General features: G+C 41.7%; 2 protein-coding genes across 4 annotated transcripts; both read right to left on the bottom strand.

Annotated features, from left to right (window-relative positions):
- Positions 1 to 9427: 9427 nt before the first annotated feature.
- ccr9b (chemokine (C-C motif) receptor 9b) lies at positions 9428 to 12060 on the bottom strand. Of its 2 annotated transcripts, none has more exons than XM_035142859.2 (3): positions 11883 to 12060; positions 11667 to 11723; positions 9428 to 10838 (listed from the first exon to the last, which is right to left on the bottom strand). In XM_035142859.2, exons 2-3 carry the CDS (start codon positions 11721 to 11723, stop codon positions 9786 to 9788), a joined length of 1110 nt encoding a protein of 369 aa, XP_034998750.2. In that variant the 5' UTR covers positions 11883 to 12060; the 3' UTR covers positions 9428 to 9785. The 2 variants fall into 2 exon arrangements, with proteins under 2 accessions (XP_034998750.2, XP_034998749.2); XM_035142858.2 differs by having other exon boundaries at positions 11667 to 11728; positions 11883 to 12059.
- A 3599-nt stretch (positions 12061 to 15659) lies between these two features.
- On the bottom strand, positions 15660 to 21660 carry lztfl1 (leucine zipper transcription factor-like 1). 2 transcript variants are annotated; one of them, XM_035142862.2, is made up of 10 exons: positions 21326 to 21660; positions 20915 to 21039; positions 20600 to 20794; positions 18842 to 18899; positions 18372 to 18443; positions 18221 to 18286; positions 18054 to 18131; positions 17610 to 17768; positions 17034 to 17137; positions 15660 to 16620 (listed from the first exon to the last, which is right to left on the bottom strand). In XM_035142862.2, exons 1-10 carry the CDS (start codon positions 21326 to 21328, stop codon positions 16602 to 16604), a joined length of 879 nt encoding a protein of 292 aa, XP_034998753.1. In that variant the 5' UTR covers positions 21329 to 21660; the 3' UTR covers positions 15660 to 16601. The 2 variants fall into 2 exon arrangements, with proteins under 2 accessions (XP_034998753.1, XP_034998752.1); XM_035142861.2 differs by having other exon boundaries at positions 17610 to 17786; positions 21326 to 21659.
- Between the last annotated feature and the right edge of the window lie 2261 nt (positions 21661 to 23921).

The raw sequence follows: 23921 nt of genomic DNA, 5'->3' as shown, positions 1-23921 counted from the left end.
GAACTACTGTTTGTTGCAGACCCTGAGATCTACAGACAGGGAGGTGCACTCACTACGGTAGACAACCTCGCAGACGCACAATCGCACACATTCACACGCTCAAGTACATCGCCACTTTTCCTCGCGGCACCATGTCGAGTGTTGAAGGAAACGCTGAGGATCAACATCTGGGGCCTGGCTGTGTGCTTATTTTTCAAATAATGGCCGAGCGGCGGAGCGTGTTCCCAGTCTTCAGCCGTGATCTCACTGAAATGATGTGTCGTGCTCAGTGTGTCCACGTATGTTACACGAGTAACAGTAAATCAATATTTGGCAGAATGTTGTGTAGGCATTTGGATTTTTGCCTTTAATGCGTCGCTGCTGGACAGATGTCACATGTGAAATGGATACGGCAGAACGAGCATATTATATCCACACAGATGTGGCCGCTGAAAACGGGATGACAGACGATCCTGTGGGTTTCGCAGCAGAGAGGCAGCAGCGTGGAAACAGCAGCGTAAAGAAAATACTCTATTACAAGTGGAAGTCCTGCATTCAAGTACCAAAAGTAATAGTAATACTGCAAAAATTCATCTGTGAGTGTTTTGTTTATTATATATAAACAATATTGGATAACTATTGTGCGCATGTGTCATATTGATGCTGTTAAAGTGGAGATCAATTGGGATTTTTATTCATATACAGTTTGGTTTATTCCACAAAAATCCTTAAGTGTATTAGAGTTGTGATGAAGAAGGAGCAGATAACATATAATGGAAAATACAGTGCAATACTTGAGTAAATGCACTTTATTTGCACATTATATTTAAGACCACATGTTTTTAAATATTACATCTCATCTCCATGTTTCTAATCTGCGCTGAGCGACTGTCTTGCTTTAAGAAATCCAACGTTTTGATGGTTTAATTTGCTCTAAATCTACAACAATACATATTTTCTCATCTGGAACGAGTTTTCTCCCAAAGACAGAGATTCTCTTTGAAAAGTGAGGACAGTGTCCTGCATGTGGGTTGTTCAGAGCAGCATTAAGGAGGATGGGGCATCTGGTGGCCTCGTGGTTCAGACGCTCCTCAACTGCAATGCTGGAGGTTTTTTTGACGTCAGTCCGGGTCCTTTGTTCTCGTCCTGTAGGTCTTCTCTCGCTCCACATGTTTCCTGTCTGTCTCATTCACACACTTAGAAAAAGGGCGAAACAAACAGTAGAGGACTGACAAGGACACTTTTCTCTGGATACTGGGAGGACCACCGGCAAGATCCCATCCACCACCACTGTACCAGAGGGGTTGGAGTTACGTGAGAGGAAAGTAACCGAGTACATTTCAACTACTGCACTCAAGGTCAGATTTGAGTATTGCCACTTCACGTTACTTTATACTTGAAATCAAGAGGAATCTGTACTAAACTGGACTTCAGGTTCTTTTCACTTTTACTCCACCAGCAGCAAATATCTGAATTCTCTACTCCACTACATATTTAACATGTATTACATATTATTGTTGTTTTTTTATTGTTTTAAAAGTGATCCATAATAAAAGGGGGAGGTGACATTGGAGCCCGCCTCCTTCAACGAGAGCAAAGTGCACAGAAGGAAACTCGGAAGAGATTTGATTAGGGAATCGATTACACTCGGCTTTCTTTTAGAACTTAAAGTATTTTTAAAAGCAAGTATTTCACTTACTTTCACTCAAGTGGACGCAGTTTTATCTGTGAAGATTCTCAGTCATCCAGGTCATGGTGTCTTCAGACGTTGTGATATTTTAAATGGCAGCATGGCTACTGAGATTACTGGTTACTGGTGGGAGGGGAAAAATTGGAAAAGTTTTTTTCCCCCATTTGATTTGACCTTTTAAGCTGTAAAGAAAAAATGGGAAATCAATAAACAATACGAATATTTTTAACAATCATTTCATGATCAATCACAGCTTTTTATTTTCAAGGTCACAAGATGGCTGTTGTAACAATTCATTCACTGATGGGGCCGGCCTTGGCTTTGGCGGTAGAGCGGCAACATCCACCAACTCATCAGTCACTGGTTCGATCCCCGGCTCCTTTGGTTCACATTGTCAATGGGCAGGATACCGAATCCCAAATTGCCCCATAATGGCCGTGCCGAGAATGTATGAATGGTATTTAGTGTGTGTGTGTGTGTGTGTGAAAGCAACCTAACCCTTCAATAAGTCTGGAGACATGCTATATAAATACTGTACATTCAACGTTTACCATCTTGGACGTCCTTGTGTTGTAATCACTAACCTGGGAAAAGAAGGGTTAAGAAGAACAATCCCGTGTTTTTTCCAATAATCCAACGGGTTTTAAATGATTTATCGAGCTGGAGAGTTGGTTTCATCCCATAAAGAAACACTTGATCCTTCAATATATCTGAAAAATTCAAAATCTCCAAATTTGGAGATACATTGTTTTCACGGTTCAGCCAAAATATGCTCCTGTATTAATAAAAACATCAGAGCAGGGAACGCTGATACTTTCTGTTTCCCTCCTGCACCGTCAAGGCCCTGAAGAGTTTACCCAGAGTGTTTGCTTGACCTCTGTCTGTAACCACGAGTGTGACCTGACACTGGGGCCTGTGATCTGGCTCCAAAACAAACTGAACCACAGAGCGTCTGTGACCTCTGCTCCTCTGTGAGGTGAGAACCAGAGGGTTATCCATCCTGAACCTGAGTTCAAAGTCTCCTTCTGCCTCCTTTTCCCTTTTCTGTTTCCTTAACACACGCTGCACCTGCATGTGCACACTACGAGCCACCGAACACACAGCTCCCCTCCTCTCCCGCCAACATTCCTCCTCCTCCCCCCGCCGGAGGTATCGAGTGGCTTGAGTGGGCCATTAGTGTGAATGACTGATAAGACTCTCAGCCCCCAATAATCGGGCACAGAAGGGGGATATTTGCAGTTATTTTGAATCCGTCAGAAATAATAAAACGCAAAACTATATCCACTTGGGCTATTTAAGCAATTTCCCCGTGATAACATCCCGTGGGGATTTCATGTGGATTCCAAATGACGACATAATAAAACCACGACGCCTGCACCCCCTTATCAGGCTGGATTAAAAGGGAATAATGAAACAGAGAGGGTTTGGAGCCTTGTGTGGCATGAATATGATTATCTAATGGACTCCAATGGAAAGGCATGTTAATTCCACTTTAACGCGAGACCTTTCCCAGACTATCTGCTGCCCCTGGCTCCTCCTAAGACGCCCTCCTTCCCTCGTCTCTCTGCCTCTTTCTCCCCGTCCTTTAAGTTTAAATAATCAGTCTTCTGTTTTTTTTCCTCCACACAAGTCATTATGCCCGCCGTCTATATCTCTGTGTATGAACGTGAGCATGGGAGAGTGATAAACCCACCCTCCCCCCACACTCCCTCATTTTTCCTCTCCCGCTATGATTGGAGTGTGTTGGCCTCTTAACTTTCACTCAAGGCAATTATCAATATTCAGATTTTGGTCTTTTCTCCTTGCACGGAGATCATTGTTGCAGGAAGAATGTGGGTCACTTTCACGCAAACTCAAATCAAACTTTCCGAGTACGCGGTTGGAATCACATTACATGGTCTGACACTGGACTTACCCGTGCTTTACTTATTGTAGACTGCATCACTGTGTGTCGGCTCAAAACGTATGCAGCCAATTTTCCAGTGTTAATATGGATTTAAATATTTATTCATGCTACAAGGCTCATTTCTAATCGGGAGTTTTAGCACAAAATTGACCATATATAATATATGTTTTTATATTGTTGTGATGTCTGGGCCAAATGAACAGGGATTCATTTTTTCTCCTTTTACAAATGTGCATGTTAAAGGATAAAGCAGCTGCTCTTTGTTTCAAAGGCGAACAAACCATCCAACATAAAGATTTCAGTCATGCACCGGCTTTGCTGTCGAGACTCACAGAAGACACTGATCAGTTGTTGTGGTATCGTTGTCGACTGATTAAAAGTGCGTTTGTCTTCTTTGGAATCGACGAGAAAAAAGTCCCAGACCACTTCAAGCTCATCAGTCTAGGGGGGTTGTAGGGGGTCATCATTAGACCCATTTGGAGCAATAAGACTCCTTGAGCCACGTATTCAAGTCCATTCTCATCCGAGCAGTATTGTGGATCAGCGCTCACATCCTGAGAGCAGACTGAGCTCCCACAGGACACAGTTAAAAAAAAAAAAAGCATCAATATTTCATCAAACTACTCTCTCTTTCTGGTCCAGATCAAAGCCTCGACTCCCACAGTCCTACAGGTAGAGAGGACTCTTTTGTTTTTTGCTCCTCAGGTAGAGCAGCAGTCGGGCGGCGTTCGCTTTTGGAAAGCCTTGCAACGCTCAGCCCATCCATCTCGCAGCTTTACTGCCGCGGCTTGTTGGAGGAGGAGGTAAAAAGGTGAAGAGTAGAGACCGTGAGGGTGAAAACATGTTCCAGAGATGTCCAGAGATTGAACTTCTTGGCCTCGCAGTGCTGTGTTATTTCCCTCCCCACTGGTTGGCCCAGAGTGAAACGAAAGGTGGAATCATTTGTCTTTGGAGGAAATAGTGTTGCTTACTTCCTCGTTCCTTGTCATCATCATCAGCAGCAGCAGCAGCAGAAGCATCTTCTCTTTTTCAGCAGGAGTCATTTAAAGATCCTGTCATTCCAAAGGTCAGCAGAGTTATAGCCTACATCTCTAATAGGCCTAGTTTCTTTTACATAATTTAAATAATTACAGGGATGTTTTTATTTACATTTGTTTAGTTTTTTAGCAGCATTACACAAAAACTAGAGGACGGATTAGGATGAAACTTGGTCGGGGTCAAGACAGAACTCATTCAACGGAGATCGGCCGTTATTTGATATAGACAACAAAATCAGGCACATTTATGAAACTGATATCTGTGAATGTGTGCAATTTGACTGAATTCAAGGGGACTGCTGGGCCTTGGTGGAGGTTTGTGCTTTACTGAGTGACTTCTTATGCCCTCGTGCATGTAGCTGTACAACTATATCAATTAGAAAACAAGGAGATTCCATAAACAAGAATTCCTACTGTTCACGGTGGAGGCCAATCCAACTATCGTGGGGATTTCTTATCAAATTAGTCTGCAACCGTATGCAAACCTTCATGTTAATACTCATCAGGCAAAAATAAAGATCATTTTACGAGGCCTGATATTAAAATTTGTGTGATCGCTCATATTTGTACTATTCCTCCGAAGGCCCACATTCATATATGACATCAAACTTGTGATTGTCAGAGTGATCACCCAGAAAAATAAAGGCAATACTATATTTTATTAATCCTATATTTTTGCTATAATTTCCTACGAAATAACTTAATTGTTAGGAAGGTTCCTTAGAAATAAAACTCTGTAATTGGCACCAAATTACAGTGTTTTCTTTACTGATATTATAACAAACTTGAATGAATATTACAAAATGTCCACAGACAAACAGAGATTCCAGATACAGTAGATGACACGTGTAATAATTTTAACTAAATGTGTAAAGCATGTGATCCCATTTGTCCGTGTGCATTGATTGTGTCCTCACAAACACGCCTCCTCTTTTAATGCACCTCGATGTGCTCAGTGTGTCCGTGCGTGGCTTTGTATTTGTTATCACACGTGTGTTAATGTGTTTCCTCCTCCCTCTACATCATCCATGTTTTTTTCCTTTTTGTGTCTGTCCCCGAACACACCTCTCCTTCCTCTCATCATCAGCGTCGATCTGCGGCTGTCACTCGCAGCCGGACAGTGACTAACGACGTTCCCAGTCAGTCAAACACTTATCACCACACAGGTAACACACAGGCCTGGAAATGACTGACATGAAATGGAAACGTCTCTCATTCTGTGGGCCCCGCTGAAGCTGAAGTGAAATATTAGCTGTGGGAGCGATGGCGGGTGATAAGCAGCTCCCGGTTTGGCCTGGAATTGTGGAGGTCCAAGTTCTATTACATTTCTTTTTTACACCACGGAGCTGAATGAAGATCCTGTTTGCCTGGATAACAGATATGTTCCCTTTTCATTGGGTTCGTTGCACATTATTTGACCCGTTCCTTCCCAATGTGCCTCAGATTTACCGACGCAGGCCCAAACTTTCACGACGGGCTTTTTGTGACTTGTGAAGGTAGAAAGTGGAGCTCGAAGCCAGTGGGCCGTCGTCCCTGTGGTCCACAGAACAGGACCAGAGGACGGCTGGGAGCAGCTCCTTCAGTATCAATGGGTCACATATGCTCATTCTTTCTCTCCTATTACTCACAGTACATCCTCCTTTCACACGTCTCCTTCACACACACACACACACTATTCCCCCCTGTGCACAAAGATGGATGGGATGCTCCCAAACCACAGGTGCTGCTCTACTTGTGAGTCTTTTGCATTCTTCACAACACACTTCAGTTCTTCTTCTTCTTCTTCTTCTTTGCGTTTTACCGTCCTTCCCCGGTGGTGATTGGCCCCGGTGCCTCAGAGCTGTGGGATAATGAGGAACGTGGAGTTTTAGTCCTGCAGTACACAATCAATCTGCCTGTCTATTAGCAGCTCTTTGGGAATGAGAGGACAAGCCTCATGAACTTGACACTGAGGGTATGACCATGCATCTCCTCCAAACTGACACTAGATGGCGCTAGATTCACTTCTTACACGTGTGTTTGCTGAAACCAAAAATCACAGATCTACTCTGCTGAGCGAGGTGCGCCACCTTGTGGTTGAAATGACTAGTAGCGAGGATAACCCTTACTATAGGGATGGTGGAGGAAGTTCTTAAACATTTTACTGATGTATAAGTACAAATAAATAGACTAAATGTTTTAAGGTAAAAGCAAATGTACCACATTAACTTTTCTACTTGTAGTACTTGTTTGTAAATATACTTAAAGTATTAAGTGCCAAGTGTTGCCTATTACCTTATTTGGACAAACTGAAATGATGATGTGATTGTGATTGAACTAATCTAAACTAAGATCCACACAAAAGTACTTTCCTTTTTTTATACCCCATTAAAGCTTGATCTAATAAAGGTTTTGCCAAATCACACAAGTATGAAGCTTTTTGCTGCAGTTTTGGATTTTCAGTTTCTCTACCTGCCTGTATATTTGTCTGTTTATTTAATTAACCATTTTTTCTCTTTGCTGCTAAGTCCGTCACCTGCACTTGGGTCCTGCCTAAATTAAATATGAACAAAATTGGGAATTAAAAAGTGATGGCAGAAGAAAAAAGGTTGGAAACAACTCATATAAAAACAATACTTCTAGAAACATTATGGCCTTTTCACCCCCGTCCATGTGTTTGTTTGTTTGTAAGCAAGATGACGCAAAAAATTACTGGACAGCTTTCAGTAGGAGTGAGGGAAGAGCAAATAACATTTTGGTGTGGATCCAGGGAATAAGTCATGCAGAAATATTAAGGGGCTGATATCTCTGAGTGCAATGTGGTGCAGCTCGATTGAAACTAAGAGAAGTGTTGGACCTGTAGATTAGAACGATAGCAGCTCAGAATCAAATCAAAACCTGAGAGTTCTTTCAGAGAACACTGACGCTGTGCTGAGTAATATCGGCATCTGTGCTCTGCAGTTCAGCCAAATGCAAGAGATCTGCCCAGGTCCCTGAAGATCCCCAGCGAGGTCTCGGCTCTGCGTGTTGTTATTGCCTTGACTGATGGTTTCCTGTCGTGAGAGAGAAAGAGTCATGTACAAACCGAAGAACGTATCTGTGGTCTCACCTGAACTCAGCAGGTCGCCTGTGAACGTCTGGGGCCGACCTCAGTGACCACAATCACACACTCCACTTTTGTTTGTTACAGTTCGAGACCATAACCAATGAATACTTTATGATGTTTCTCTCTTTTTCATGCTCCATCAATCTTTCATCTCTGTACGTCAATAGGCTTATGGTAACAATAGACAGAGGGTTAAGATGTTTTAATCCCCAACTCTCCAAAAATCGAATGAGCAAACAACCATACTGTCAAATACGTGTCCCTTGATCTGTTCATTTGATAGTGGTGGAGGAAGTCTTCAACTACTTGACTCTAATAGATAAATAGACAAATGTGCTCAAGTAAAAGTACCACATCGTTTCTACTTGAGCAAAAGTAACTATATTGCTTTTGAATATACTTAAAGTATTAAAAGTAAAAGTACTTGCTGGGTGTATCCTATTCCCTACCCTGTTTCTTTCGGTGTGCTTTGCTTTGCAGGATCTAATGTCACCTGCCTGCTCTGATTGACAGGTACCACTTCTCCTCTTGTTATAGATTACTTTAAAAACATGCAAAAAACTATATCAACATGTGAAACATATTATAAAAATGTAATGGAGTAGAAAGTATTTGCTGATGTATTAAGTGGATTGAAAGTAACTGGAAATAAATCTACTTAAGTAAAGTACAGATACATGGAATAAGTACTGTGATCAAGTAAATATACTTATACATCCCATCATATCTATTTGGAAATATGCAGTGCTACATGTGTTTGTCTTGTTTCATGAAGATAACACAAATGGTTCAAAGCCATGGTTCCAATCTCACAACTCAGTTATATTCTGAGAAAAGCTGTGGATCTGAACAGACTTTGAAACACTTGTCTGTCTGCCACCTGTCGCTGTGGGAAACTTCTTTCATGCCAGTTTGAACGGACACCAGTTGGCATCCTCTGTGAAAGTGCTAAGTCATAAGTGAACTCAGATAAGGTTCAACAGTTAAGAACGTCAGCACAGACAAGGGCACAGACAATGGCACAGACTGTCATCAGGAGGACATCCAGTCATACCGAAAAAACATTGTGGATCAGACGAGCCGCATTCACAAAGCGTGTGTCCCACCACAGACGATACGTTACACCAGTGAAACACGTACAAGTACTTTCCCATGTGTAGTGTGCACAAACGTCAAATGCTGATCTCATCATTGATACCTACTACTCCAGTAAAAGCATTAATCTATAATCTCCATAATCTGAAAGTGTCCTGCCTTCAAATCCATGCTTATGTGAAAGTATGTATTTATACTTAAAGTACGAAAAGTACTGCTGCATCAATGTGTACGCTGCATTTTACTGTAGATGTTAAAGATTGAGCTCATTTGACCTACTTTATAAACTGTTTTGATTCAGACTACAGCAAATCACAGTATACTACAAAATTAAAAAAGGGACAGTTCATCCTTCAGTTTATCACAAACATTGACAGTGTCATCTGAAAAGCAAATAAAGCTGTCTGACAAATGTAGTGGAGTCAAAAGTAGAGTATTTACCTCTGAGATGTAGTTGAGTAGAAGTAGAAAGTTGCATAAATGCCCGTACTAATGTAAAGTACCTCTTATGTGTACTTGAGTAGAGTATTTGAGTAAATGTACTGAGCTACTGTGCACCACTGGTACTTGAATCCACTCTGGCACATACTTGATGCGTGTTTTTGTGCTGTGGACGGAAGAAAACTGCAACTTGATTTAGATTTCTCAGATTTTTTATTATTTTGTTCATGAAAATCAAGTAAAATACATCTGTTTTTTAATTCAGTTACAGCCGCACACAACCAACACATGATGGAATTAATGCAAAGACACAAACACTCACAAAACAAATGCAAAAAGAAAAACAGTATTTACACTAATGTACAGTTTATACAATTATTAAAGCACTGGTGACTGTGAGAATATGAAAGTAATGAACATAAACTCTTATTTGCTTTCAGAGACAAACGTTGTGTTGTTGCTCTGGCGGCAGGTAATGCATGCTGGGAAAACTTAACCATGTCAGAACTGTAGGCTCGAGTGTCTACAATGGGACTGGAGGAGAATGTGAGTTTATATGGACAGGGCAGGGGTAGTCTCAGTGTCGGACATGACAGAGGGACGTTTGGGAACTGCGTTCGCTTTGCTCAGCCCTCCTGTTCTCAGACCACCGGCACACGTCTTCACAATCCTCAGGAGGTCTTGTCTGAAGCGGACTCCAACGAAGACGTACAGGAAAGGGTTGAGGCAGGCGTGAGTAAAGGCCAGGCTCTTGACGACTTGCCCTGCCACGTCTAAACGAATTTGCATTTCGCATTTGTCAGTGGCATTAGCTGCCTGCGTGGCCTCCACTATGAGCAGGCTGTTGTACGGCAGCTGGGAGAGGATGAACACAAGCACCACAACAAAGATGACGCGCAGGGCCTTGTGCTTCTCGAAGCTCTTGGCCTGCAGAAGCGTGCGTATGATGACAGAGTAACAGAAGAGCATCACGAGAAGAGGGAGGCAGAAGCCCATGCAGATCTGCAGGGACAGCACCAGGATCTTAGTCCGGTTGTTTGTGTTGTTCCAGTAGATTTGAGTGCATAAGTACATGCCGCCTGGGCCCGGCTTCACCCCGGCAGATATGAACTCAGGGAGGGCCAGGAGAGCGGAGACGAACCAGACAGCCAAGCAGGTGAGTTTACTGTAGAAGAGCCTCTTTTTCTTCAGGTTCTGGGCCTTGGTGACCTGCACGATAGCAATGTAGCGGTCCACGCTGATGCAGGTGAGCAGGAACATGCTGCTGAAGAAGTTGATCTTGTAGACGCTGGACACCAGTTTGCACAAACTGACGTCAAACTCCCAGCCCTTGACGGCGTCGACGGCCCAGAAGGGCAGCATGCACAGGAAGAAGAGATCGGCCACAGCCAGGTTCAGCAGGTACACGTCGGTCATGGTTTTCAGACGGTTGCGCACGGTGGAGTAGATCCACACGACCACCAGGTTACCCACGGCACCGAGGATGAAGATGATCCAGAAGAGAGGTGGTTCGTACCGGCCACGAAAGTCCCGGGCCCACCCTCTGTCGCACATGCCTGAGGCTTCAGTCGGCCCCGTATCATAGTCTGGGTCGGCAGAGGTGCCCTACATAAAAAAAATAGAAAGTTCAATGAAATAATATTATTGGTGGTTTTAAAAGGGGGGTTGCGTGCATTTTCATTTCCTGTCAGACAAAGTCTGCTGCGTTCAGGGCTTCATAGCAGGCTTCTAGTGGGAGCGACTGCCATCAGTGACGTACATGTTAACCAGAGTGTGCGAAAGAAACGGCAGTCAGATGCAGGTGTTGTGTCTGTGCAGGAGAAACCACACTACTGCACAACTTCCTGCTGCTATCCAAGCCTGAGGGGGGCGGGGGGGGTTAAACCATCCAGAGGGGCTCCAGAGAGGGCCCCCCCCGCTAAGCACACACACACAGCAGTGCCCCAGATGCATGAGGTTTAGATGTAGAGCAGAGATAAAGAGCGAGGTGTGAAGCTTGTGTTTTCATAAGCGGTGGAAAAGTGTTGCATTTGAATAGACGATAGATGTCTGGGTCCGATAAATCTACTGCAGCTGGATTGTGAAGTGCATCATTTTACACAGTTTTAGTAAAAAATTTACAACAAACAGAGGACAAAAAAATTAAAAATACATATAAGTGATTTGGTATTCTGTTCTAACTCAATAATTTCTCTTGTGGTACGTCAAATAATTATCTCAACAATTACATATATTATAAGGTTAGATATATAATTATTATCTGGCTATGTCAACTATTTTATTTACTATAACTTTTAATATTTTCAACGTTTTATCGTGATATTTTTCAGTGGATGTTCTGTCCGTATGTTGTTTTTTCTTTTAACCGCTCTGAACCAAATTGCCTTATAATTAATCAAGTTGTATTGTATTGTATTGGAAAGTCAAACTTACAGTTTCAGTGTAATAATCAGTGACCGTGGTCATAAGAGTCGTCAATGGCTCGTCCATCTTATCTGGAAAGAATCAGAGGATGTTAACGAAACACAAACACGTCAAAACCTTTCAAAATGTTTTTAAATGATTAATTATTCATAAAAGCAACATATGGCAAAAAAAAAGCTTAATGGTTAAAATGCAGTTTTGTGGCGGTGCAAAAAAATCTCTTACCGTCTCAGTGATAAAATGAAGTTACTTTGCCGCTTCTATGTTCTGTGTGACTTCATCTTCACTTACTTATATGGTTTCCCTTCCACCGCAGGTCACGTGTGATACTATCTCTGAAGAAAAGAACCACTCACAACCCCCGGTGCTGCACATTTCTTTCTCCAGATACACACACTACAGCTCGATGAGCATCCACACTGGAAGACGATGTGTTTCAAAGCCTTTGAACAGTGACAGCAGCTAGTTTCACACGGGAGCCATGCCTTTTTAAATGTTGCCCTCTGAACCATGGCCATCAGCTTTGTGCCAAAACAATACTCCCTGACTCCACAGTCGAATGAGTTTCAAGTCGGAGCCCATTTTAGACACAGTGTTGTGTACACAGGTGGAGCACTTTAACACCACAGGCGAGTGACGCCTGAAACTGAAAACCAGGTATGACTAAAGCCCAAAGCTGGAGGAGGTAGCTGATGCTGAGATGTCGTAAGCCTCAGTGTTTGGAAGCAGTAAATCACTGTCAGAAGCTGCAGGCTGTGTGGCCTGTGATCTCCAACCTCCTAATGAATCAATGTGGAAAAGTCTTTTAGTGAAGCTCCCGGTTTTCAGGGACATTTAAATATACCGTGTGTTTCTTTGGCCCTGTGCAATTTACACATTTAAATTCACTAGATCTGGATTTTTATCTTGATCTGCACCAAATTACACACACTCATAAATATCAGTCCCTTAAATATACTCTCTGTTCTGTTCCATCGTTAGGTTTGCTGATGACACGACTGTCATAGGCCTGATCACCGGCGACGATGAGAAGGCCTACAGAGAGGAGGTCAGAGCCCTGACATCTTGGTGTCAGGACAACAACCTCCATCTCAACGTCAGCAAAACAAAGGAGCTGATAGTGGACTACAGGAAGAGACAAGGACTAGAACACGCCCCCCTCTCCATCAACGAGTCAGCAGCTTCAGGTTCCTCGGGGTCCACATCAGTGATGACCTGACCTGGACCCACCACACAGACTCCATCAGGAAGACGCATCCTGACTGGCTGCATCACCGCCTGGTACGGCAGCTGCACCGCCCTGAACCGTAAGGCTCTACAGAGGGTGGTGAAGTCTGCACAGCACATCACCGGGACGGAGCTGCCATCCATGGAGGACCTCTACACCCAGCGGTGTAGGAAGGAGACCAACCGGATCATCAAAGATCCCTATCACCCCAGCCATAAACTGTTCTGCCTGCTGCCGTCTGGCCGACGGTACCGCAGCATCCGGGCCCGCACCACCAGGCTCAGAGACAGTTTCATCCCCCAGGCCATAAGACTTTTAAACTCCTCCAATCTGTCATAATTCCACTACTCTGCACCTTAGCATATTTGCACTATTGTTTTTCTTTTCTTTTTTTCTTTTTCTTTTTTTCTTTAGGTGTATATATATATTTTAGATATGTATATTTTATTTTCTATTTTAAATTTTGATATTCTATTTTATCTTATTTTACTCGATATTTTTTCTGCTTGTAATATTCTGAGCATTGTTAAAGAGAGCCTGTGACCCAAGCATTTCATTGCAAACGACTGCTTAATGTAATCGTTGTGCATATGACAATAAACTTTTGAATCTTGAATCTTGAATCTTGAATCTTGAATCTTGAATCTTCAAAGTTCTGGCCCCTCTCTCTCTCTCTGTCTGGCACAGATTCACTTCCTCGCCATCAGGAACCCTCGGTGCAACAGCGTGTGGGCCCTCGGACTGTTGGTGTGTGTTTTTCAGTTTTGATCACAGCGTGGCACAGCGAGTGTTTTCCTCCTGGGAACCAGGTTGTTCCCAGTTGTATTGGTCTGAAGTGCTGATGCATGAAACACGACGTGTGAAGAGAAGGCTGAAGATCGTTCTGTTATGACTCTGGCTGCATGTTTCACGTTGTTTCAGTCTCCCTGCTTGCGTTGCATGATGGATACGAATCTAGACAAAGAAAGTGTCTGAAACCTTTGCACAGGACTGGATATGAAACCTGTCAACGTCTGAACCTTTACTGTACATGCAAAACTGCTACGTTCATGTATCATGTTCATGTATACAGTTCGATTACTAATGCTGATCCCTTCACTTTCCATCTAAATGACAAATTTCCCCAATTTTAATCTATGCTGTGCTTTGGTTTATGACAAAATATCTACAAAGCTGATGCTTTTCCCATCATACTTTGTGTTTTGTGCGAATTTGAGAATATTATCTTGAACATGGTTAACGAGCACGTCATCTCATTTTGTACAGTACAATCTTTATAGTCCATTTCTGCCACACAGCTACTATACCGCATCTGTTGTTCTGCTAAAAAATCACATTGTTATTGTTTCTAAGTATCCGACTGTACTCTGGACATCACCTCATATCCAGAAATGTGCGTCATTGCCTTATGATTCTAAAGAAAATCCAAAGAACAGGAGAGATTCTCTTGCTATTGAAACTGAGAAAACCCGTTTGATGCCCAGTGACAGGGAGCAGGAAGCTGCTGTGAACAAGTGGGCCGCTCAGACACGTATCTACATTTGCCACATATTGTGGGAAAGTACTGTCAAGTGAGAGATCGGGTTTGGAACTGAGAGACTGTCGCACCACTTCCTGTGTACCTGCTGGCTGTGATTTATTTCATGCACTGATACACAACTGTTCAGCTTTTTGCATCCCTTCTGAAATCATGGTGACGGTTTCTCTTCAGCTGCGGCTCATAGGAAACAGATGCACGCACGCAAATTGTAAAAATGAAAAAATGACAGACACATGCAGTAAACAAATGAACACGATGCTCGTTGGTTTTTCTGATCTGTATTTTGGAGGTTTAGGTAAAAACCCTGGCTTGAAGAGTTTCACTGTAAACTACGAAGGGGCTCTGACAGTTAACTGATTAGTGACCACCTTGTTTTTTACTCTACAAAACCTCATTGTGCTCATGATCAGATCCTTTATTCATCCCTCACTGCAGAGTGTTGATGTTAACTTATATCTGCAGAATGCATCCGACCTCTTCTGGTTTCCTACTGTTCAGAAAATCAGCTCGAAATGTTTGGTCTCATCTTAGTAACTGTATAGTTGTAGCAGCCACTCTATGTACATGTCAAAACCTTTGGCAGGTAACAAAGGCTACAGCATTAAAATATACAGAAGCAGTAAACATACCATAATAAAAGGCCTGCTCAGTGTGGTAAGAGTGTTTGCAGCCCTCAGTTCCCAGCATCGAGTCTAACCTCCACTTGCTCTATTCTTACTATCTAATACAGATTTTAAAAAATACCATGAAATATCTTGTTGTTAGAGATTTCTCTCTCTTCATATTAGTTCAGAGATATCATTCTCCATCCAATAAGAATGTACAGAACGTTGTTACTTCTCTTGACTTTCTTCTCTGAGCTCTGACCAGTGAGTCAGTAATGGGAAAATATAGTTTGAAAAACAAAGCAGTTAATATATGAAGCCATACTGAAACTTCAATTGATCCACAGGAGGCATAAGATCGTTGTAATTCATGTATCTCATGTATTTTTGCAGTACAGCGCCCCCTTGTTGAATCAGTCAGTTCCAAAAAATAAAAACATATCTTGAGTTTTGTAATATCCTCATTATCACGTTCAAGAACAAGGAAACAGTCTGATATTAGTCATATTCCAGTAAACTAAGATCTTTAGAAAACTCTGTTCTTATCAGATATGTCCACAGATGTGAAAGTATATGATTATATATTTAAAATAAAAAGATCAAAGATATGATAATGACCACACATGATATATTTGGTGACAGCTTTTTATTACCCCATACTTTGCACAATACAAACAAATGCACATCTAGAGTAATATAGGGAAGATGTATCATACTTTGCAAGAGCATTACTTCATGAACATCATGTATAGATTTATTTATTTGTTTCCACTTGCACTCTGTCACTCACAGCAAAACTGAAAATACACACACAAAATATTCTATGTCCTTTGTTCAAGGGGATGTAGGGAAATCAGTCTATCGCTATCCGGATCATTCAATGTGCAAAACAAAAAAGATTTATGCAAAAAAAAAAACATTTGTTTGTATTTTCAGTGATCAGACTTTCACAGAATGTCAGGTCACTGAAAATATTTTTTGTAAAATGCTATTAAATGTTTGGTGAAATAAAAATGAAAGGGTCAGGAAGCATTTGAAAAGCTGCTCACTAGTAATAAACAAAACTATATCTTGGGGTTTTGCTTGAAACTCTCGATAAACAGATTTGGATTTTTGACTACAAAAGGGCGACTAAAAATCAACAATCCAGTCGTAATAAGATAAACGTCACCCACATCCGTCTGATAGTAGATACGAGTGCGAAGCTTTAGACAGCGCGTCTGTTCAGAAAATGGACAAGGCCTCTTCAAACACGGACATGATGGTAATTGCATAGAGCACAGAGGGAAGTCTGCTAGCTACTGTTAGTGAACTCTGACACTGAGACACGGCTAAATGAGCACAGCTGGAGAAAGCTATAGTTTCTGACTATTTAATTTGTGAATTCAGCTCGGCCTACTTTCGACTTCCCTGCTACCAACTCTACTGAAGACACCACACGAAGCAAGGAGACACTTTCATCTGTGTTTCTTGTCTTACAGTACAGGAACTGATGGTTTCTGGGCCAAACCACAGTCATTAAACGTTCTGGTCCGTCCTCTCTCTGTATAACCAGCTCTCCTGGATACAACTCATTCGTTGGGCTCGTATCTGGAACAGAGAAGCGGCACAGATATGAAAATAGACAGAAATCTTGATGAGAAAGCCAGTTTTAGGAGTAATATAGAATTAAGGCCTTTTGCTCGTATGCTCTCGCCATCAGAGAAGTTATAATTTATGTCCACGTCTGTCCAAACTTATTTAAAAATAACATTAAAAATAACTAAATTAACATTAAAATAACATCCTTAACTGAGGAGAAGACGCTGACAAAGCTGTCAACTTGGAAAGATGACAAGATTTGAGAGCTTTTGGAGAAAAGGCTCGACGGATATTCTGGACATTTTCCCGGACAATTTCCTGCTGGGTTCTTCATATGTGAAGTCTAGAAAAATGCTCAGACCCATCTTTTCCAGAAATGAAATGAAAATACCAAAGTTTTAATCTCACTGATGGATGCTCACCTCTGCAGTCGTTTTCTAATATCTTTGATCTGCTCGTTTTTCTTGGTCAGGATTTCCTTCATGTTGCGGTAGGCTGCCGTTTGCTGGAACTTCCTGTCCAACTCCTGCACAACATACACATATAAACATGTGAGCAGAGGCTGAATGTGCCCAACCTGAAAGCAGGCCAGAAAAACAAGTGTCTGATTTCAGCTTATCTACTAAAGGGACATTTTATCGTTGTTGTTTGTCGGGCTCACCACCAGTTTCTACATCCTGAGATATGAATCTTAAGTGTTTGAATTAAAAAAACAAACATAATCAGGATTGTGTGTGTGTGTGATTTGATCAGATTGAACTGACACAGTGGCCTACAAATGTCAGCCAACAAACCCACAACTGTGGAATCAAATTGAGCTAAATTCTAATTGGTGCACAGAAGGCACGTGACTTCATCTAATACTAACTAAGCCCTGCCCACTTCATAGGACATGACCAGAACGGTTTTAACTTTGGCTGCATGGAGAGAAAATAGGTTTTCAGGGCATTTCACTTGGTGTTTTTTTCCACTTGTGGGTGAAGACCACAGCGATGTACCTTCTCTGCCAGGGTCAGCTGCTCCTGCACTCGAAGCAGCTCATGTTTGGCTGAGATCAGGTTCTCCTGCAGATCCTTGTGGGAGACGGCGTTGGCGTTGAGAGACCTTTCATAGTCCTCTTTCAGAGCCGCCACTGTGTCCTCTAGACAGTTGATCTCCTGGGATTGAGCAGCAAACTTGAAGGACAAAGACACAACAAACCAGTTCAGTTGCATGTTTATTCTCCACGATGGACAAGGTGTCTATTCCTATATTCCACGACACACTGATCAGCTACATACATACCGTTTCAGATCCAAGTTAGAGCATAAAAAGCACAATGACAGACAGTGTTGATGTAAATGATAATTACTAACAAAACATTGAAGTAGTAAAATAGAAAGCAAACTCAAAATGTCACCGATGACAATGAAGTAACTTGTAGATCAAACATGGAACAGTACCTGCTGTTCACCTTGCACCTTCTGAAGGTCCTTCAGAGCTCGCTCGGCCCTGGTTCTCTCATCCAGTGCACTCATGGCCTAGGAAACATTAATCAGAGCATGAATAGTTAATAATGTAAATGAGTAGAGGTCTGCTTTACTAAAAAGTATGTGACTGATTTTTATACCTGGGTTTCTAAAGTCCGCAGCCTGGTTTTCAGTTTATTGTTTTCCTCCTGTAGTCTCGCTATCTCCTGCAGAAACATGGAGCACAGATCCACATGAGTGTGTGAACCTGATAATTATCCACGTTGAACCCAATGCAATGTGTTTCTTTACCTTGTTGAGAAGCTCCGACACTCCACCTTCATTCAGCGGCGCCAACTTGGGTTTGTTTGTTTCCTGGTTTATCTGGTAGAAAAAGTACAAACTTATCAACGGGAAACATTTGCTTTGCTTTAACTGAACATGAGATGTAACAGTAAAACTAAAACATCTGTTCAATCTTCCTTCTCCTAGAAGTGTGACGATGACAACTGACTACTGTTTGAAAATGTGTAAATCCTGTGAAGTGCAGCCTTACAAAGTTAATAGGTGTAAAGCCACACGTCAGCCACAGTGTTGAGTGACTGCTGAGCTGCCTGGTTTCATATCAAGGCCGGGTGACCTGACATATAAATCGCTGGGCTGCTCTCGAGTAACTGAATTCCATGTGGGTATAAATACGCTTTGAACTCATGATTAATGGTGACTACGCTCGTGGTGATGTTTTAAGGTCTACGTGTGACAGAGCTGCACATTCATCTCACCTTATCAGTGGTTTTAAAGTCGGTCTTCTCAAATTCAGCCACTTGTTCTAACAGCTCTCTAGATGGGGGAGAGATTAGCAAAAGATTAGACGTCAGAATAACGATGACAGGATCATAGAAGAGAAGAAAATGTAGGTTTTTACATCATGTAAAATAATATCTAGATTTCTTTTTTTTAGATTTAATCAAACATTGGTCTACAACATACAATTAAGATGTAAGCAACACTGAGTGACTGATAATCTGAACTATCACTTTACACAACTGTCAGGTTCCCACAGCGATGTTGATGTTTTTTTAAACGTTACAGTAATCTACCATTTGGTGGTTGGAAATGCTAGGTAGGCAAATAAACACCCTTGTTTTTTGGCAGTTTAACACTTAGGCTATGAGATGTATTCCTGTGGTGAACAGATCAGTTCTCTGAAAAGCTTAAATGTGGTTTTTAAAAAGCAGCTGAACACACGTAGACCGTGACACGGGGCGTATTCCTTGCTTTAGACACCTTATCAAGTCACGTAGGGCTGAGCCCTGTAAAAAAAACAAAAAAGCATCAGGGCTTCTTGATCCACCCACCATCTACAAACTGTTCCAAAACACAGATAAGTGCAAAGGGTTCCAGAGGTCAAAAGTTAAATGAAGTTCACCTGAATATCACAGAAGACGGAGACTACATTCAACCCCCTGCACGTGTACTCTGGAGCTTTACAGTGATACAACAGGCCAACAACACTGGCTCGGTTGTTCTTGGCTGCAGAAGTTTTGTAAATGTAAATGTTTGATACCGAAGATTATAATATATTGTGAGTGGGTATGAGAAAACATTGCTTCCTCCATCTCACTGGCACAAAGAGGAACAGGATGACTTGTCTATTTTAACTTTGTATTTCAAAGTCAACATAATGAACAACTTAATTTTCAATACATATTTATCTCAATGGCGCAACTGTGAGTTATTGTTATTTTAAAAAACACCTGATTACGTATGTGTCAAAAAGCCCCGACACTTCCTTTGCCACAATGTCAAGAATGCACAGTACATTCTGGCAACAGTTCAAATGTAATTTATCATAGTTACTGGTATCACACATAGATGCCATCATTGCTCTATGCTCAGACTTGTGATATGAACAAAAACCCTTTTCAGAAACACGTTCTTTAAGGTTTTTCTTATTTTTCTCACATCTGGCCATAAACAAATGACACTTCATGTGATCACGTAACTTTGTACCACTTTAAAAATAGCAGTATTTTATTTTAAAAAACACACAGGTCTCATAAGTGGAAGAAAACTTTTTTAAAATGTAGTGAAAGGATGGCAGACTTTGCGCTTTTCAGACCAACTGAACGTCACTGCAGAGAGAAAACCAGTGTGATGGAAAAAAAGGGGTAAATTGTGTATGTGGCTTGGCGACGACCTTTGATCCTGACACCACAGAAACACAACAGATCTGCACTGGGGAGGAAATAGAAGATGTTTCAAAGCAGAGGACCTTTTCTCACATTAGGCTCAGTGTATAGGAGCGTAGCGCATTTTTTAAATTGGTGTAACACTCAATTTGACCTTTTACATTTATTTAATTCATTTGGATTTGAGTTCCACATCTTGAGCACTGACGTTATTCATTTGTGCACATGTTATAATCTTCAATAATGTCTACCATGTACAAGAAGGGGCCGTTTACCTCATGATGTATCACTAAGAACATGCTGTACTCCTGTGGGAACCATCGTGAATTCGTCACCCTCATGTCTCACCTGTTCTCCAGCTCTGAGATGTCGCTCTGCAGCCGGAGGTAAAACTTCTCAGCCTGGGAGAAGAGCTGCCTGAGCAGCAGCACATTGGTGTGGGCCGTGTTGATGAGCTCCATCTCCACCTCCCCGCGCACCACCACCTGCAGCCCGTCCAGCATCTCCCTCACCTCATCCACCGTGAAGGTTTCCTCCACCAGCCTGCAGACAAACACACACACACACACGATCACACGTCACAGATCCATTCGAGCTGAGAAGTGAGTAAAGTTGAGTTTACATCCAAACAATGGCTCCAAAACCTTGGATATGACCAATCACCTGCTGTCCTTGAGTTCCTCGAAGCATGAGTCAATAGTCTTGAGCCTCAGGAGCCTCTTTGAGCGAGCAAATCGCATGTAACTGATGACTTCGCTCTGATGCTGTTCGTTGAATCCAAATTCAGCCTGTGCAGGGACGAAAAGCAAGAGATTGGTGACATGAGAATGAAAGATGTGTGTAGACATGGGGGAGACACTGTACTAGCAAACCACACAGCTAGCTGATCAGCTAACTCAAAGGGGATTTTCTCCTGCTCATGTGTGACAGGGCCCGTCCACACACACTCACACACTTCCTGTCTGTGTGTGTGTGACTTCAGTGAATCCAGATATTTAGAAAGCTACACGTTTAGCATGCTAGCTCCTCAAAGCAAACAGGTGGCCTGTCCAGCGGAGGGAAGCGGCTACTCACCATGGTGGCTGTGCAGCTAGCGATGAGGTAACCCAGTTAGCTCGCTGGCGGACCGAGGCGAACCTGGGAGGAACCAAACGCGTGTTTCAGCCTCTAAAACTAAGGCGACCACCGCGAACTGGAGGTGAATCTGAAGGCGGTGAACTGGGAGCGATGGTTTGGATCAACTGGAAGTCAACGTGGAGTTCGTGCCCGGCGAAGGAGCTGATGTTATATCATGGCTATGAGATTATCTGTCCCGTTAGCTTAGCCTAGCTACGCTGCTACTGTTTGCGGTGAGAGCGCCTTGGTAACGGAGAGGAGCGTCATTGCCTTGGTTACGGGCGGTGCGTTCACAGGTTCTACGTAAAAGACGAAACAAAACGTAGTAATACTGTAATAATAATAATAATAATACGGGTACTTTTGTATTCACGATATAAATATTGATATTTTACATGTACAATACAAATCCTCAATCGACCGGTAACAATAAAATCCAGTATTGGTTTGGAAATTATGTTATAAATGTAATATTGGTAATAAAGGCCCAGTGAGTACGACTTAGCTGAAAGGGATCTATTGGCACAAATTGAATATTGTTTTGAATATTGCATTTTATTTTATTAAATCTGAATCTAATGTTTTTTTTTAAACACACAATTTCTCATGTTTATTTCTCTTGTCCCATTTCTTTTATTCTGAAATTATCTATTCTGAAAGTATACTTATATTTCAAATCAACTCTACAGTGTTTTTCCTCCAAAAAACGTAGGCCTGTATATTTTTTTTTTTTTTTGTCAAAGCACAATAACCACCAGATCTGTATATATTGTCTCAATCACTCTACATTATGAAATTTGTAAAAAGTTTAGGTTGCAGTTTTACACTGTAGACACCGGAGGGTTGAGGTCAGTTAGCACTGGATGGCAGTATTGAGTAAGTAGTGTGAGTCTGGCTTTTCATTTAGCTCTTTCCTCAGAAAGAATCGTGCACATTTATTTGATCTGTTGTATCTTGAGTGACATGAAGCCATTTCCATTGAGTTTACTGTTTTTCTCCTTTAACTTCAACACATTTCACTGTTGATCATGCAGCCTCCATGTCTCTCTTCAGTTCTAATGGCAGTTAATACCTCTGACTACTGATTGGCAAACCAGTCTTATTGCAGAGGGTTTATTTGCACATTTACAGCTCAATCAACCAACCATTAGTGATCTTTCAACACACAACCTTTTAAGTCAGATGGGAGTCAACATGACTGCTTCTCCATCAGTTAAACTCATTTGAGTCCACATGAGCTGAATAAAAACTTCATAGAGATAAAGTCGCGCCGCCTCCTTATCCTCTGTCACTGAAGCCAAAGAGAAAAGAAGGAAATTCTTTTCCCCCGAATGTCTCTCTTGCTGTAATTGAATTAGACTAACGGGCAGCGCATGGTTGGTCACCTAATCAGATGCCTCATAATGTGACCACTCTGTGCTGTCCCGCTCAACTTCACTGTGCAACATCAGTCAGTCACAGAGGCCAAGATGTTTCCCCTTTACCTTCAGTCACGGTGAGTCACTTGCAATTTAATACTGGATCTAGAAACCACTAGTTTACAACAATAACCAGTACAGGAGTTTGTGAGAGTCCAATGTGTTGGTGTTATTGTGTTTTAGCTCATGTTGCAAATCCAATATTTGTGTTTGTTGATGTTCAGCAGCTGGTCTGTGAGCTATTTTAGCAAACTTTCAAAAATATAAAAAAGTGGGTGATTGATTAGCAAAGGGATGCAGAGAAAATGAAATATGAGCACAGAAACATGACTAATAATAAAGAATTAAACAAAAAACAGGATGAGAAGCAATAAAGCTAATATTGAGTGTAATACACTCACTCAGAAGACAGATTAAGTTCATGTAAACTGTTGAAAGACTGGAAATAGTGCTGCTGTGTGTGGCTGTGTGTGTGTGTGTGTGTGTGTGTGTGTGTGTGTGTGTGTGTGTGTGTGTGTGTGTGTGTGATGGCTGTACTCAGTCTTCCTGTAGGCATAATGTTGCTAAACCTGACTAATGCTGTCACATGCATTGATGACACACTGTCCCTAGAGGGCACAGCAGTCATATCAACCCGCAGACTGTATTCAGTGATAATACGAATTTTTAAAATGGTTACTATAATAATATAAAAATACTTTGCATTTATTTGATATATATTATATTATATTTGATATATAAACAAAATGAAATATAATAAAAAACAATCTAAATTATAAATACAAATTAATGTAAAAATTAAAAAGAATAGGAGCAATTAGTCACATGGGAGGGGGGGTGCACTAAAAATGAAAAATGACAAAGAACAAAGAAATAAGCTAAAGCTAATAAATGCATTCAGCTAAAGAAAAGTACTCATTGTATTTGGAAACAGTAGCACGAAAAGAAAATACGTTTGCCCCAATCTATTAAACCACTTCTGCCCATAGTCTGTCAAAACTGTTCCCAGATCAGTTCCGTCAGTGTGCGTTTATTCAAACCCTGAGGGTACTGATGTGAAACTGATCTGGAGTCAGGTCCGTCGACACTTCCGCGTCCAGACAAACCAATCAGCTGACAGCCGCATGACAGGGCAG

The sequence above is a fragment of the Hippoglossus stenolepis genome, chromosome 19 (genome assembly GCF_022539355.2).
Source record: "Hippoglossus stenolepis isolate QCI-W04-F060 chromosome 19, HSTE1.2, whole genome shotgun sequence".
NCBI lineage: Eukaryota > Metazoa > Chordata > Actinopteri > Pleuronectiformes > Pleuronectidae > Hippoglossus > Hippoglossus stenolepis.
This window is presented reverse-complemented; position numbering and strand designations above follow the sequence as displayed.

What these genes read in the sequence shown, in the direction of transcription:
- ccr9b (XM_035142859.2), bottom strand. Translation starts at nt 11,723, where the DNA reads ATGGACGAGCCATTGACGACTCTTATGACCACGGTCACTGATTATTAC. An exon ending in CTGATTATTACACTGAAACT is followed by an intron (nt 10,839 to 11,666) that starts GTAAGTTTGACT and finishes TTTTTTATGTAG; the next exon opens with GGCACCTCTGCCGACCCAGA.
- lztfl1 (XM_035142861.2), bottom strand. An exon ending in GAGGAACTCAAGGACAGCAG is followed by an intron (nt 20,795 to 20,914) that starts GTGATTGGTCAT and finishes GTTTGTCTGCAG; the next exon opens with GCTGGTGGAGGAAACCTTCA. An exon ending in TGCGGACTTTAGAAACCCAG is followed by an intron (nt 18,132 to 18,220) that starts GTATAAAAATCA and finishes AATGTTTCCTAG; the next exon opens with GCCATGAGTGCACTGGATGA.